The sequence below is a fragment of the Mobula birostris genome, chromosome 2, assembly GCF_030028105.1.
Source record: "Mobula birostris isolate sMobBir1 chromosome 2, sMobBir1.hap1, whole genome shotgun sequence".
Taxonomy (NCBI): Eukaryota; Metazoa; Chordata; class Chondrichthyes; order Myliobatiformes; family Myliobatidae; genus Mobula; species Mobula birostris.
The window spans coordinates 3730082-3744399 of NC_092371.1; the positions used below are offsets into that span (position 1 = coordinate 3730082).

At 43.6% G+C, this 14318-nt stretch overlaps 1 protein-coding gene across 1 annotated transcript in view; it reads left to right on the forward strand.

Moving 5' to 3' along the window:
• iqgap3 (IQ motif containing GTPase activating protein 3) overlaps nucleotides 1-14318 on the forward strand; it is a 217613-nt gene that overhangs the window by 94185 nt on the left and 109110 nt on the right. Inside the window, exons 18-21 of the mRNA XM_072281088.1 lie at nucleotides 2315-2457; nucleotides 6841-7011; nucleotides 8868-8951; nucleotides 11516-11587. Of these exons, the coding sequence (XP_072137189.1) occupies nucleotides 2315-2457; nucleotides 6841-7011; nucleotides 8868-8951; nucleotides 11516-11587 (470 nt within the window). The remainder of the gene's footprint in view (nucleotides 1-2314; nucleotides 2458-6840; nucleotides 7012-8867; nucleotides 8952-11515; nucleotides 11588-14318) is intronic.

Consider the following 14318-nt stretch of genomic DNA (forward strand, 5'->3'; position numbering starts at 1 on the left):
GCTAGCGGTGCAGTACAATATGTGACAAAAAATAATTATTTTTAAAATTAAATAAGTGGTGCAAAAGTAAACAAAATACTGAGGTGGTGTACATGGGTTCATTGTCCATTCAGAAATTTGGTGGCTCAGAGGAAGACGTTCCAAAGATGTTGAGTGTGTGTTTTCAGGCTCCTGTACCACCACCTTGATGGTAGCAATGAGTTAGGGGCGTGTCCTGGGAGATGGGGAGATGGGGGTCCTTAATGATGGATGCCACCTTTATTGAGGCATCGCCTTTTGAAGGTGCCCTTGATGCTTGGGAGGCTATTGTCCATGATGGAGCTGGCTGAGTTTGCAACTTTCTGCAGCATTTTTCTTTCCTGTGCAGTGGCCCCTCCATACTTGGTGGTGTTCTGCCAGTTAGAATGCTCTCCATGGTACATCTAGAAATTTATGAGTGTCTTTGCTGACATACCAAAACTTCTACTGAAATATAGCTGCTATCATGCCTTCTTTGTAATTGTCTCAACATGTTGGGCCCAGGATAGATCTTTTTCTTGCAGGAAAAAATACAATAGAATTTACAAAAAACAACACATAAACAAATGTTTTTTAAAAAAGTGTGCAAGAGAAGACGTACAAATAAAAATAACCTTGAACATGAATTGTAAAGAGTCCTTGAAAGTGAGTTGGTAAGTTGCAAAATCAGTTCATAGTAGTGGTGAATGAAGTTATCCATGCAGGTTCGGGAGCCTGATGCTTGTAGAGTAAAACTGTTCCTGAATCTGGTGGTATGGAGCTTAAGGCTCCTATATCCTCTGTCCGATGTTAGTGACAAAAAGAGGGCAAGGCCTGGATGGTGGGGGTGTTTGATAATGGACCCTACTTCTTATGCAGATGCATTTCCATGTAAATGTACTCAATGGTGAGTAGAGCTTTTCCTGTAATGGACTAGGCTGGATTTGCCACTTTCTGTAGACTTTTCTATTCCTTGCCTGCTGCCCTACCTGGCTGGCTCTTTCAGCCTCCTTTGTCTGCTTTGACCTGTCACCCAAATGCATCCCTTTCTTATCCCCTACTCTTTATGCCCATCACCTTTCACATCTCCTTAGTACCCCTCTCAGGTACTAGGCTCTGGCTCATCTCTTCCTCTCCTCTTTATACTCACCACCTCTCCCTTCACTCTCAGTCCTGACAGAGAGTCTCGGTCCAAAATGACAATTCCTGCTCTCAAGCAGATACTGCTCAACCCACTGATTTCCTCCAACTGTTTTTTTTTTTTTTTAAAACTTTTTGCTTCTAGTACCTCCTTGTTTGGTTTGGCATCATTTTTTATTTTTGTATAATGCTTCTATGAAGTGCATTGGGACAATGAAGATGGCATATAAATGGTAGTTGTTGGGGAGAGAAGAGGAATTAAATTGTTCCTAAATTCAAGTTGGCTAATCTTAGTGCAGTTTTAAAGGGTAGGTAGGAACTGAGCCCAGTGACTTCACCTGTACAGGTCTATGAATGTTGCAGGTCAAGCTTGTATAGTTAAAGAGGAAGGTTCTATATACCCACATCGAAGCAAAATTTTACGAGCCTACTTACATTTTCTTTGTCCAGTAAAACATGCCAGGTCTGGAAATCGGAATTCAGAATGAATATAAGAGCAACACACACAAAATTCAGGTCAGGCAGGCACTAGGGAGTGGAATGGGAAGCGTCTCAGCCTGAAACAACTGTTTATTGCCCTCCATGGATGGTGCCTGACCTGCCAAGTTGCTATAGCATTTGTGTGTAGTTCTCAATGTTTCCAGTATCTGCAGAATCCTGAAGAAGGGTCTCAGTCCAAAATGTCGACTCTTTATTCACTTCCATAAACGCTGCTTGACCTGCTGAGTTCCTCCAGTATCTTATGGGTTTTGCTATTGGATTTCCTGCATCTGCAGAGTTTTTCGTGTTTATGATCTGCAGAATCTCTTGTGTTTAGATTATCAAGAGTAATGAGATCTACCAAAATCATCTGAAGGTTGAGAGTCTTCAGTCATGCAGATCAGGTGAAGATTTGATAGATGTGTTTGAAATTGTGAGGACTTCCATAGGAATAATGTAGGGGAGACTGTTTTCTAGGCAGGACGGGGAGCAATTCAAGGAAACAGAAAGAAGGCATCTAGTGCAACGACTTTTGGGGGAGGTGTGCTGTAACCTGGGCGCACTGCCTGCCGTAGCAGTGGAAACCAATTCAACTTATTGAGCTGATCTGCTTTGGAAATTGATGAAGTAAAAGACTTACAAAGATTCCTGACTACACAAGAGAAAAGAAACTTTTGAAATTCTTCCCTTTCTTTAGGAGACAATAGAAGCCCATGGGTGAAGCATGTGCTGAAGGACGGGTCGAAGTACTATTTCAACCTGCAGAGACTAGAGGGAAGCTGGGAGCGTCCCAAAGGTTTTGTACAGAACTCCACACAGCTCACCCGGGATGAGATTCAGGTATGGCACTCTTCTCTCTACTTAAGTGCACTGTCCTTGGTCGTAGAGTTAAACAACATGGAGTACAGTTGACCTTCACTAATCCAAATACCTGTAATCTGGTTCCTTGGATAATCCGGCATTGATTATGCTTAATGTGATCCTTCTGAAATTCGGCATTTTCACTAATCCGGCACTCCTCAGGTCCCGATGGTGCCGGATTAGTGAAGGTCGACCTGTACTTGGTGACACAAAACAAGATAGGACAAAGCAAGTATGATTTCCTTGAGGGAAAATCTTTCTTGACAAACCTGTTGGAATTCTTTGAGGAGATTACAAGTAGGATAGATAAAGGGGATGCAGTGGATATTGTATATTTGGGTTTTCAGATGGCCTTTGACAAGGTGCCACACATGATGCTGCTTATATGTTAACAGCCCACAGTATTACAGAAAAGTTACTGGCATGGTTTAGAGCATTAGCAGTAAATGCGAATAAAAGGATCCTTTTCTGGTTGGCCACCAGTGACTAAAGGTATTCTGCAGGGATCAGTGTTGGGACCCCTTTTTATGCTGTACATCAATGATTTAGATGATGGAATAGATAGCTTTGTTGCCAAGCTTGCAGATGATCTGAAGGTTGGTAGAAGGGCAGGTAGTGTTGAGGAAACAGGTAGGATGCATAAGGACTTAGACAGATTAGGAGAATGGGTAAGAAAGTGGCAAATGAAGTGCAATGTTAGAACATGCATGGTCATGCACTTCGGTAGTATCAATAAATGTGAAGACTATTCTCTAAACAGGGAGGAAATCCAAAAGTCTCTGATGCAAGGGGACTTGGGAGTCCTTGCACAGAACACCCTGAAGGTTAACTTGTGGGTAGAGTCTGTGGTGAGGAAGGCAAACCTTTCGAATGTAGAAACGCCTCGACAGAGTAGATTCTTCCCCATGGTGGGGGACTCTAGATCGAGAGAGCACAGCCTCAGGGTAGAGGGGCGTCCATTTGAAATACAAACGTAGATGTGGAGAAATTTCTTTAGCCAGAGGGTGGTGAATTTGTGGAATTTATTACTGCAGGCAGCTGTGGAGGCCAGGTGGTTGGGTGTATTTAAGGCAGAGCTTGATTGGACACAGCATCAAAGGTTACTGGGAGTAGGGCTGAGGAGGGGGGGAAAAAAACAGGATTTGCCATGATTGATGGAGCAAGGTTGATGGGCAAAATGGCCTAATTCTGCTCCTATGTCTTGTGGTCAACAGGGAAACCAGCTCTTCAGCCCAACTAGTCCACACTGTCCACGTTGCTTGAGATAGTCCTGTTTGTCTGTGTTCGGCTCATATCCCTCTTGGCCTTTCCCATCCCTTCAAGCATAATCTTAGGTTAGTTTTGTTTGCAACATGTACATCAAAATGTACATTGAAATGTGTCATTTTTGCATCAACAGCTAACACAATCCAAGGATTGTGGTGGGGCAGCCTGCGGCATAGCACGTCCACAGCTCACTGACCCTAATCCTAGCCATACATCCTTGGGATGTGGGAGAAACTGAAGGAAACCCAAGTGGAGCACACTGTCCTTGCACACAGTGGTCAACCTCATTTGGTAATTGCTAGCACTGGGAAGTGATGTACAAATGGCTCCGCTACTGTGGCTGCCCTAATTATAACTGTCTCAACCACTTTCTCTGGCAGCTCATTGCATGTACCTGCCACACACCCCATATGTGAATAAACTAGCTCCTCATTAAAATGCAACCTGAAGTTAACATTCTGACATTTGTCTTCTGACTTGCTGGTCCTGATCACCCAGTCACAACGATGTCTGGGGGGGATGAGGATGGGGATTGGGGTTGCCAGAGCATGAGGACTAATATAGGCATGACTCATCTTGTGAAAGAGGCAAAGAAGGGCAATAAAAGGGTATTTGTTTCTGTGTTTCGATGGTTAGGTGAGAGCCCTGAGGGGACCTGTGAAAGCTGAACTCATGCTGGGAACTCACCGTTGAGCAGTTTGTAAACAAAAAATGAGCTTGAATTAGAAAGGCCAAATGAAACCAACTCGGGAAGCATGGAATCAAATTAAGGAAAACAAATAGCATTGTAGATCTGTAGGTGCTGGAAATCCAGAGTAGCATACACAAAATGCTGGAGGAACTCAGCAGGTCAGGCAGCATTAGTGAAAAGGCCTGATGAAGGTCTCATCCCAAAACGTTAACTCTTTATTCCCCTCTATCTCAGATGCTGCCTGACCTGCTGAGTTCCTGCAGCATTTTGTGTGTGTAACGTTGCAGATACTGGATATAGAGAGTGAAATGCTAGAGAGGTCACATCCAGCCAAGTGGCATCTGTGGAGAGAGGAAACGGCCGGTGAGCTCTATCTCAGAACTGAAACAAGGAGGTTTCTCTTTTTTTATTCGAAGAAGCTAAGTTTCATGGTCATCAGTACCGAGATCAGCAAGGTCCTAACAACCACAATTGATAAGCAGGTCAGGCAGAAGAGGAGGCTCATGCACAGGATAGCAGTGACAGTGAACTCAACCCGACAAAGTGTGACTAAGAAAGCTGAGGAAGTTGAAGGTCAGACTGGTAATGGTGGAGAGCACAGATACCAAAAGATGTGGAATGAATATTTGCTGTAACAGAGGAGGATTCAGTTTTTCCCAATGCATTCATGCCAGCTCATAGCAGAGTAATCCCACTACGGTGCAACAGGTAGTGCTGCAGCCTCAGTTTGAGAGAGCTGGGTTCAGTCCGACTTTAGGTGGAGGCTGTATTGCATATGCACTCTCCCTGTGACTAATTTTGTTTTGATAAAAATTGTCCCCAACCCTGTCCTGCCCTCCAGTGCTCCACTTTCCGAGGACTGACTGGTATACAATTTTAAATTATCCCTGCTCTGAAGTAACTAGCGAAAGAATCAAAGTGGAATGGATGGGCATGTGAGGGAATGAGCTGCAGGGATTCGGAGAAGTAAGGAATAAAACTGATGGGATTTCTCTATTGAGAGAAGCATTGGGTGGGTGGAATGGCCACCTCCTCTGTTGCAGTACATAAGAAAGGTGAATAATTGAAGATGATTTAAAGAGTTCAGTCAGGTAAAGAAATCATTTTGTCTGGAGTCCAGAACCAGGACCTCTCTTGCCTTTGAAATGAGAAACAGGATGTTCGGGGGCTGATGTTCGAATCAGATCAGGTATATTATCACTGACATGCACTGCATTGTTTCACAACGTATTGTGAGACATTATACGTTACATTAGATAGTGCAAAAGGGGAATAATGAGGTAGTATTTGATGGGTTCATGGTCCATTCAGAAATCTTTTGACAGAGGGGAAGAAGCTGTTCCTAAAACGTTCTGTGTGGGTCTTCAGGCTCCTGTAACTCCCCTCCAATGGTAGTAATGAGAGGTAAAAGGGAGTGGGAAATCTTGCCCAAAAAACAGAGAGCTGTGAGGCGTCAGGATCAATAGAGCATTTCAAAACTCGAGTGAATGTGTATTTTCCCAGAAGTAAATCTGAATTTAAAAACAGTGTTTTGAGAATATTCAGCATTTGGTTAGCATTTGCAGAGAGAAGACTGTTTAGTATTTCACCTGACCTTTTGTCAATGCTTTTATTATGTTGACACATTGAAAGTAAGCAAACTGTGACATCAGAATCAGCATTAGGTTTAATATTACTGACATACCTCATGAAATTTGTTGTTTTTTTTGCAGCAGCAGTACAGTGCAATATATAAAAGAACTATAAATTACAGTAAGAAATGTATACAGTATATAAAAGAATTAAATTAACAAAGTAGTGCAAAAAGAGAGTAAAAATGATGAGGTAGTATTTGTGGGTTGGTTCATTGGCGAAGGGGAAGAAGCTGTTCCAAAATCATTGAATGTACATTTTCAGGCTGCTGATCGTCCTCCCTGAAGGCAGCAAGGAGAAGAGCACATGCCTGTGGTGATGGTGGGCTCCTTAATGATGGATGCCACCTTTTTGAGGCATTACCTTTCAAAGATGTCCTTGAGAGTAAGCGAACCGCAACGTAATTGAATTGTGGAGGGAGTTTGAGTACTGGAATAATTTAATTTAATGTATAAATGGATATGCAGTCAGTGACACCAGGAGAAATGAGGGCTGGCAATACTGTTTGTCACACAACTTGTTGAGTCCTTTGAGATGCGTACTGGAACACTAAAAATTCATGGCTCGAGAAAAACAAGCTGCTGCAGAAACTTGGCACATCGAGCAGCATCTGTGGAGGGGACAGTAATTGTCAGAGTTTCAGTCGAGACCCTGCATCACAATGTCTAAAATTCTTCCCTTCGCCCTCCCCCACAGATGTTGTTTTCAGCTCCAGATTCCAGTAGGTGAGTCTCTTGTCTCCAAACATTAATGGCTGCTTTTCCTCCTCTTAGTCCACTGTTGCTTCAGTGACAGCTGGTTATAACAGAGAGCAGCTCTGGCAGGCGAATGAAGGCGTGATCACCAGGCTTCAAGCCCACATGAAAGGTTATCTCGTCCGAAAGGATCTGTCTGCTCGCAAGTACTTCCTCCAAAGGCAACTGCCTGCTATCGTAGCAATTCAGGTATGGAGCATCAAAAGTCAAAGCTTCTTTCATTATCAAAGTATACAACTCTGAAATTCTTCTTCTCCGGGTAGCCATGAAACCAAACAAAGAAAAGAAATGAAGCATGATCATCAGCCCCCAAATCCCCCCTCCCCACACAAAAAATAAACAGAAAGGGCACATCCCCATCCCTGCATCAAAAAAAAAATCAAGAAAGATCAGGTGAGAAACACAGAAACAAAGGACTAAGATTGAACAAAAGTGTACAGTCCAAGTTCACATCCAAAACACAGAAAACCTGGGTAACATTCTCTGGGCACAGTGGCAGGCTCTCCCCTCTCAGGTAGAAGAGTGATCAAAAGACAGGCAGCCAGTGCTCACCCTCCACATTCGCCTCGATGCTTCAATCTCCCTTGCTTTAATCAGCAAAATGGAATCAAACATCAGCTTCTGGCCCGTCCCGCAGCCTGCCTGCCATGAGGTTTGCGCAAGCTGCCTTTGTTTCCCAGAGTGCTGGAACACCCAAACGATCTCCAAACAGTAAATCACAGGCTCCAACATTTGCAGAATCACATCCAAGACAAAAAACAAACGTAGAAGACATAAGTGAAATATGGTTTCATGATCTATCCAAAAGATGTCAACTGAAGGAGCTTTGTACGCAGGATTCATCTTGACCGGAAGCATCTCTTTCTTCTTCCCTCCCCAAATTATTGAATGGGTTTTCCCTATTTTCCATAAAATGTTCCTGGTGAGTAACTGCAAGCTGGTTGCCTACCTGAGTTTTCATTTGGATCTTCCCACTGTAGTCATGCAGGTCAAGAATTCAACAATAATGAACACAAGTCTTAGAACCCAGTGCCATAATGACAGCAAGGAAAGGTCTTTCCCCATTTCCCCAAAGCTCTTTTATACAAAGTGAGTCTTTTGTCTGGGTGTCAGTAGACCATAAGAAAATTTGAACAGAGAAATTAGATTAACTTTCCAGTACTACATTGAGAGGTGGCCAGTGGTTCCTCTGAGGCATTATAAGGGCACAGGTCAGACTGCACTTGGAGCATTGTGAGCAGTTTTGAATCCCACATTTAAGAAAGTGTGTACTGGCAATGGCGAGGGTCCGGAAGAGGTTCATGAGATTGATCACAGGAATGAAAGGGTTAATGTATGAAGAGCATTTGATGGCTCTGGGCCTGTTCTCGTTGCAGTTCAAAAGAATGAGGGTGGGGGGAAAAACCTATCAAATATTGAACGGCTGAGAATGAGTGGACATGGAGAGGATGTTTCCAATAATGAGGGATTGTAGGACGAAAGGGCACATTCTTAGAATATAAGGACCTCCCTTTAGAACAGAGATGGGCAGGAATTTATTTAGCCATAGGGTGCTAAATCTGTTCAATTAATTGCCACAGACAGCTGAGGAGGGCAAGTAATTGAGTATATTTAAAGCAGAGGCTGATAGGTTCTTGATTAATAAGGGTGTCAAAGGTTACAGGAAAATGGCAGGAGAATGAGGTTGAGAGGGTAATAAATCAGCCATGAAGGAATGGTGGAGCAGACTCGATGGGCCAAATGGCCTAATTCTGCTCCTTCGTCTAATGATCTTATGAAAAAGAAATTGTGATTAGAGTAGCTTGTCCCTTAAAACCTGAACTGAACAGGCAGCTATGGCTTTAGTGCACCAGCATACTCCTTTAGTTCCTGTGAAAGAAATGCTTCCTTGCCACTGGTGAAGAATTACTTAAAATATTCTTCTATTCCTCCTTTACTATGTTTTACTTGTCCAAAGTAAATCATGCACAATGTTATAAATCGTACTCTTGTGATGACAATATCTGTTGGGGAGAAAGCTATCAGCTATTTTTTTAATTTTTCAGTCGCACTGGAGAGGTTATAGACAAAGGAGAGATTACCAGAAGAGACTTTATCACCTTCGAGACAATGCAGATGCTGTAATTAAGGTACAGACTACTTGGTTGTGGCCTCCTTGTGTCATGTAATATCAGTTATAATGAGAGTCTGGTACAAGGACCATGATAAATATTTAAAAGATTCTTTAGTGGTGTGATGCAATGTGATCTAGTTGATTTGATGAGCTCTGCGGAGCAGATTGAAATGGGAAACAGCACAATCCTGGGCAGGGTCAGAAATGAACTGGTTGGCAGTTGCTCCTGGGTGAGGCAGAGGTTGGGTAATCTGAGGGGACTGGTGATGGCCCCTGTGGGTGAAATGGGTTGCCAGCACTGGAAGCGTGGGAAAGTGGCCAATCCTTTGGAGCAGCTGGCCTTTGCAGGAAAGGGGAAAGCCTGTAAAGATATAAAAAAATTACTTGTAAGCAGAAAAGGTAATTGAACACAGCAAGTTTGAGAGCTGGTATCCCTGTGAACAGGCAGTCTCCATACTCAGGAAGTACATTTCAAGTCATAGATAGCAATACAGTAATCCATTACATGGATACTCCTTCATAGAAACAGACTCTTTGGCCCAACTTACCATGATGCCCACCAAGCTAGTCCAATTTGTGCTACGCTAAACCTTTCCTATCCATTAACTCAACCAAATATCTTTTAAACGTTATTGTATCTGCCTCAGCCACTTTCTTATTCCATATACAAAAAGCACTCTTGTTCCTAGGACGGAAATGGCTAACATATTTTAAGCTGATGGTAGATAAGTATAGGCGAATGTCAACGGTAGGTTTTTTTTACACTGATAGTGACAGATGCATGGATTGTGCTGCAAGAAGTGGTTTAGAGGCAGATACATTAAGGATATTTAAGAAACTCTTAGATGGGCATATGAATGAAAGAAAAATGGAGAGCTCTGTAGGATAGAAGTCAAAAGGTCGTGGGGAGAAGACAGGAGAATGGGGTTGAGAAGGATAATAAATCAGCCTCAATGGCCGAATGGCCTGAATCTGTATCTGTGTCTTGTAATTTCTTACAATCTAACATTTCCTTATATAATCTAACAGGGTGTGCACATTCCATTAATTTATGTTTGGACTTGGACTAAATGGTAGCCTTTGGCACCTGAATCTCCAGTGTTGAAATTATTATATTCCTTCCGATGTAGGGGACTATTCAGCCTGTTGAGTCTAGCCAGCTCTCGGAGCAATCCTGTTTCCGTGTTGTTTTCCCTCCACAGCTTATTCCGTCTGTTCTTTCTCCTGCCACCTCTTTAGGCAAGTCATCCATAGACCGCCGGCCAGCCAGTCCTAAGGATCTGGAAGGAAATGAGAGCACAGGGGAAACGAGGATGGAGTTCCTCTTCCCCTTGTTCTCACCTACCACCCCATAAGCCTCTGCATCCAGCACATCATTCACATCTTCAACAAAATCCTATTACCAAATGCACCTGCAATCTCCACCCCCCCATCTCTCCGCTTTCTGCAGATCACTCCGTCCGTGATTCCCTTGTTCATTTGTCCCTCCTCACTAATCTCCCTCGTGGCACATATTCCTGCAAACTCCAGAAATGCCTCACCTCCTCCCTTATCTCCATTCAGAGCCACAGACAGTCCTTCCAGCTGAGGCAACACTTCACTTGCGAATCTGTTGAGGTCGTCTATTGTACGTGGTGCTCCTGATGTGGCTTCCTCTGCACTGGAGAGGCCAGATGTAAATTGGTAGACCACTTTGTGCATCTTTGCTCCATCTGCCAAAAATAGAATTTCCTAGTGGCCAACCATTTTAATTCCAATCCACATTCCAGTTCAGGCATGTTGGTCCATCACCTTTTTTTTAAATTTTGCGATCCTGAGGCCATTCTGAGAGTGGAGGAGTAACACCTCATATTCTGTCTAGGCAGCCTCCAACCTGATGGCATGAACATCAATTTCTCTGTTGAATAACTTTTTTTCTCCTTCCCCTTCCCTCTTCTATTCCCCACTCTGGCCTCTTACTACTTTTCCTCGCCTGCCTATCATTTCCCCCTGGTGCCTGTCCTCCTTCCCTGTTTCCCATAGTCCACTGTTCTCTCCTATCAGATTCCTCCTTTTTCAGCCCTTTACATTTTCCATCCATATGACTTCACCTATCACCTTCTAAGTTGTCCTCCTTTCCCTCCCCACCACCCTGTTATTCTGGCGTCTTGCTCCCACTTCCAGTCCCAAAGAAGAGTCTCGTCCTGAAACATCAACATTTACATATATGCGGCTTGACCTGCCGGGTTCCTCCAGCATTTTGTGTGTGTTACAGCAGAAACCAATGTGGTCATGGCGAAATGCCACTTGGCCAGTACCCGATTGAACCCTATTTACTGGAGATAAGGCAACTGCATTACTTGCAGTGCTGCTGTGTCACAAGAAGAGTTAGGTTAGGGGTAATTGTACAAATTGTGTGCTTTATTTTAAGCAATGGTTTCTCACAGTGGCTGCTGGAGATTTTTATGTGTTATTTTCCAATTTCTGCAAGCTATTCTGAGGTGCTGGATGGTGCATTTGGTGCCTTGACAAAAAAATGTTTCTTGTTATGCTATGATGCCTCTGGTGTCTATCAGCCACTTACTGTTGTTCATTTGCTAGATCCAGTCGTGGGTGAGAATGTGGCAGGCCCAGAGGAGATACAAGGCAAGGCTGCAATACTTCAAGAACAACGTAAGTCCAACTGAATAATATGTGAACTGTTGCTTCCAATTTGGTGAAGAAGAAAAAACACTACACATTTGATCACTTTAGTTCTACTGAAGAAGCAGACCTGAATCAGTAATTCAGTCAAGATGGAAGGTTCTACCCAAAATATCAACTGTTCATTTCCTTAATACAAGAGATTCTGCAGCTGCTGGAAATCCAAAGTAACACACACAAAATGCTGGAGGAGCTCGCAGGTCAGGCAGCATCTATGGAGAAGAAGAAATGAAGTTTTAGGCTGAAATTGCTAAATAACCTTCTGAAACCGCACCCAACATTGTTGTGGTGAAAATAGTGTGGGTTGATCAAGGGTGAAAGGGAATGATGCATCCTGCTCTGGCTGGGCTGGGAGTGGGTTGCAGAGGGTTCAGTCTGAGTGTGGTAGAAGCAGTCCTCAATCTGTGCACAATTTGCATTATTGGTTTAGAAGAAGACATTTGACATAACAAAAGCCCACTGAACAGTGGACTGAACCAGCTGTTTACACATGGAACAGACCAACCGCTGGAAGAACTCAGCTGGTCACACAGCATCTGTAAGGGATGGGGAATGGTAAAGGAGGTGTCGATGTTGCGGGTCAAAATCCTGCATCAGGCCCAAGAGTGCAAAGGGTTGAGGAGGAGTGGTGAGATGGGAGCCAGGAGAGACTGGTGGATTGAGGTGTGCTGAACCATGATGGCAGATGCTATAAAGTGGGGGAGGGGAAGAATGAAGTAAGGAGACAAGCAAGTGTTGAATCTGGAGATGATGCTGTCTGCAAGGTTCTTTGGAAGTCTAGGATGAGGCACAAATCTTGTAGTTAAACCCATTTTATTAGATGTTCATGATGAGGATATAACAAAAAACAGCAAGCAAGTGACTAACTAACTGTAGCCAACTCACTCTGACAAAGAGCCTACCTCATGGTCTTTCGTTGTACTGAAAACTGGTTCAAGCTGGACAGATCAGGGAGTCTTCTCTGATTAAAATAGCCCGTGTGGCAAGAAGGGCTGTTTTGATTTATACTGCCATGACACATGCTTTCAGACAATGAAAGTACAGAACCATCCATATACAAATTACTGAAAATACACGGAACATTTACAGACATACATGATTGTACAAATGCATAAACAAGCATAAAGTTAAACTACCAGAAAAATAATTTACACCCCTAGCCAACAGAAGGAAAAGAGAAGGCAGATAGAGTGAGGTGGCTAGTGGAGAGAATGAAGGTAGGGACAGCTACTGGAGTTTCACTCCCTCATTGACAAGGTGAGGTTGTTGCTGTTTCTTCAAAACAAAAAAAAAAGAAAATCAGTTCTCCATTTGTCATGGTTGGAAAACACATTTAATCCAAGAAGGTTGTCTTGTTCAGTAACCTGAATGTGGAGATTCCACTTTAATGGAGATGAACATTCTTTTTGCTTGATAGTGTCCTAAGCTCCTAGACTGCTGCAGAGTGCAATTAAATGCCAGAGTTTTTAGAGTGACAGATATGAATAGGGAGAGAGTGTGTTGGTGATGTGAAGATGATTCCTTGCTGGAGCAGCTGTTTCGTATGCTGACACACATCAAAGTTGCTGGCGAACGCAGCAGGCCAGGCAGCATCTCTAGGAAGAGGTACAGTCGACGTTTCAGGCCGAGACCCTTCGTCAGGACTAACTGAAAGAAGAGTCAGTAAGAGATTTGAAAGTGGGAGGGGGAGGGGGAGATCCAAAATGATAGGAGAAGACAGGAGGGGGAGGGATGGAGCCAAAAGCTGGACAGGTGATTGGCAAAAGGGGATATGAGAGGATCATGGGACAGGAGGCCCAGGGAGAAGGAAAAGGGGGAGGGGGGGAAACCCAGAGGATGGGCAAGGGGTATAGTCAGAAGGACAGAGGGAGAAAAAGGAGAGAGAAAGAATGTGTGTATATAAATAAATAACGGATGGGGTACGAGGGGGAGGTGGGGCATTAGCGGAAGTTAGAGAAGTCAATGTTCATGCCATCAGGTTGGAGGCTACCCAGACGGAATATAAGATGTTGTTCCTCCAACCTGAGTGTGGCTTCATCTTGACAGTAGAGGAGGCTGTGGATAGACATATCAGAATGAGAATGGGACATGGAATTAAAATGTATGGCCACTGGGAGATCCTGCTTTCTCTGGCAGACAGAGCGTAGGTGTTCAGCAAAACTCGAGTTATTTTGTTATGTACTTTAATCTAAATTCCCCATTGTCCAGAACTACCATGGCAATGGGGGGGTGGGGGGGTTGAAATTCAAGTAAAATGAAATAACCTGAATCAGAATCGGGTTTATTACCACTGACTTGACATGAGACTTGTTACTTTGTGGCAGCAGTACAATGCAATACTTTTTAAAGAAATTACTGTAAGCTACAATGAGAAAAATAAAAAATAGTGCACAAAGAGAGCAAAATAGCAATGGAGTGTTCATGGTACATTCAGAAATCTGATGGCGGAGGGAAAGAAGCTGTTCCTCAAATGTTGTGTATGTCTTCAGTATCAAGTATTTCCTCCCTGCTGGTTTTAATGAAAAGAGGGCACACCCTGGGTTGTGAGAGTCCTCATTGCCTTGAGGCATTGCCTTTTGTAGATGGCCTTGATAGTCCCTATCATGGAGGCTTGTTCCCATGGTGGGGCTGGCTGAGCCTACAACTCAGTGTAGCTTTCTCTGGTTCTGTGCACTGGCGCCTGCATACCAGGCAGAGGTGC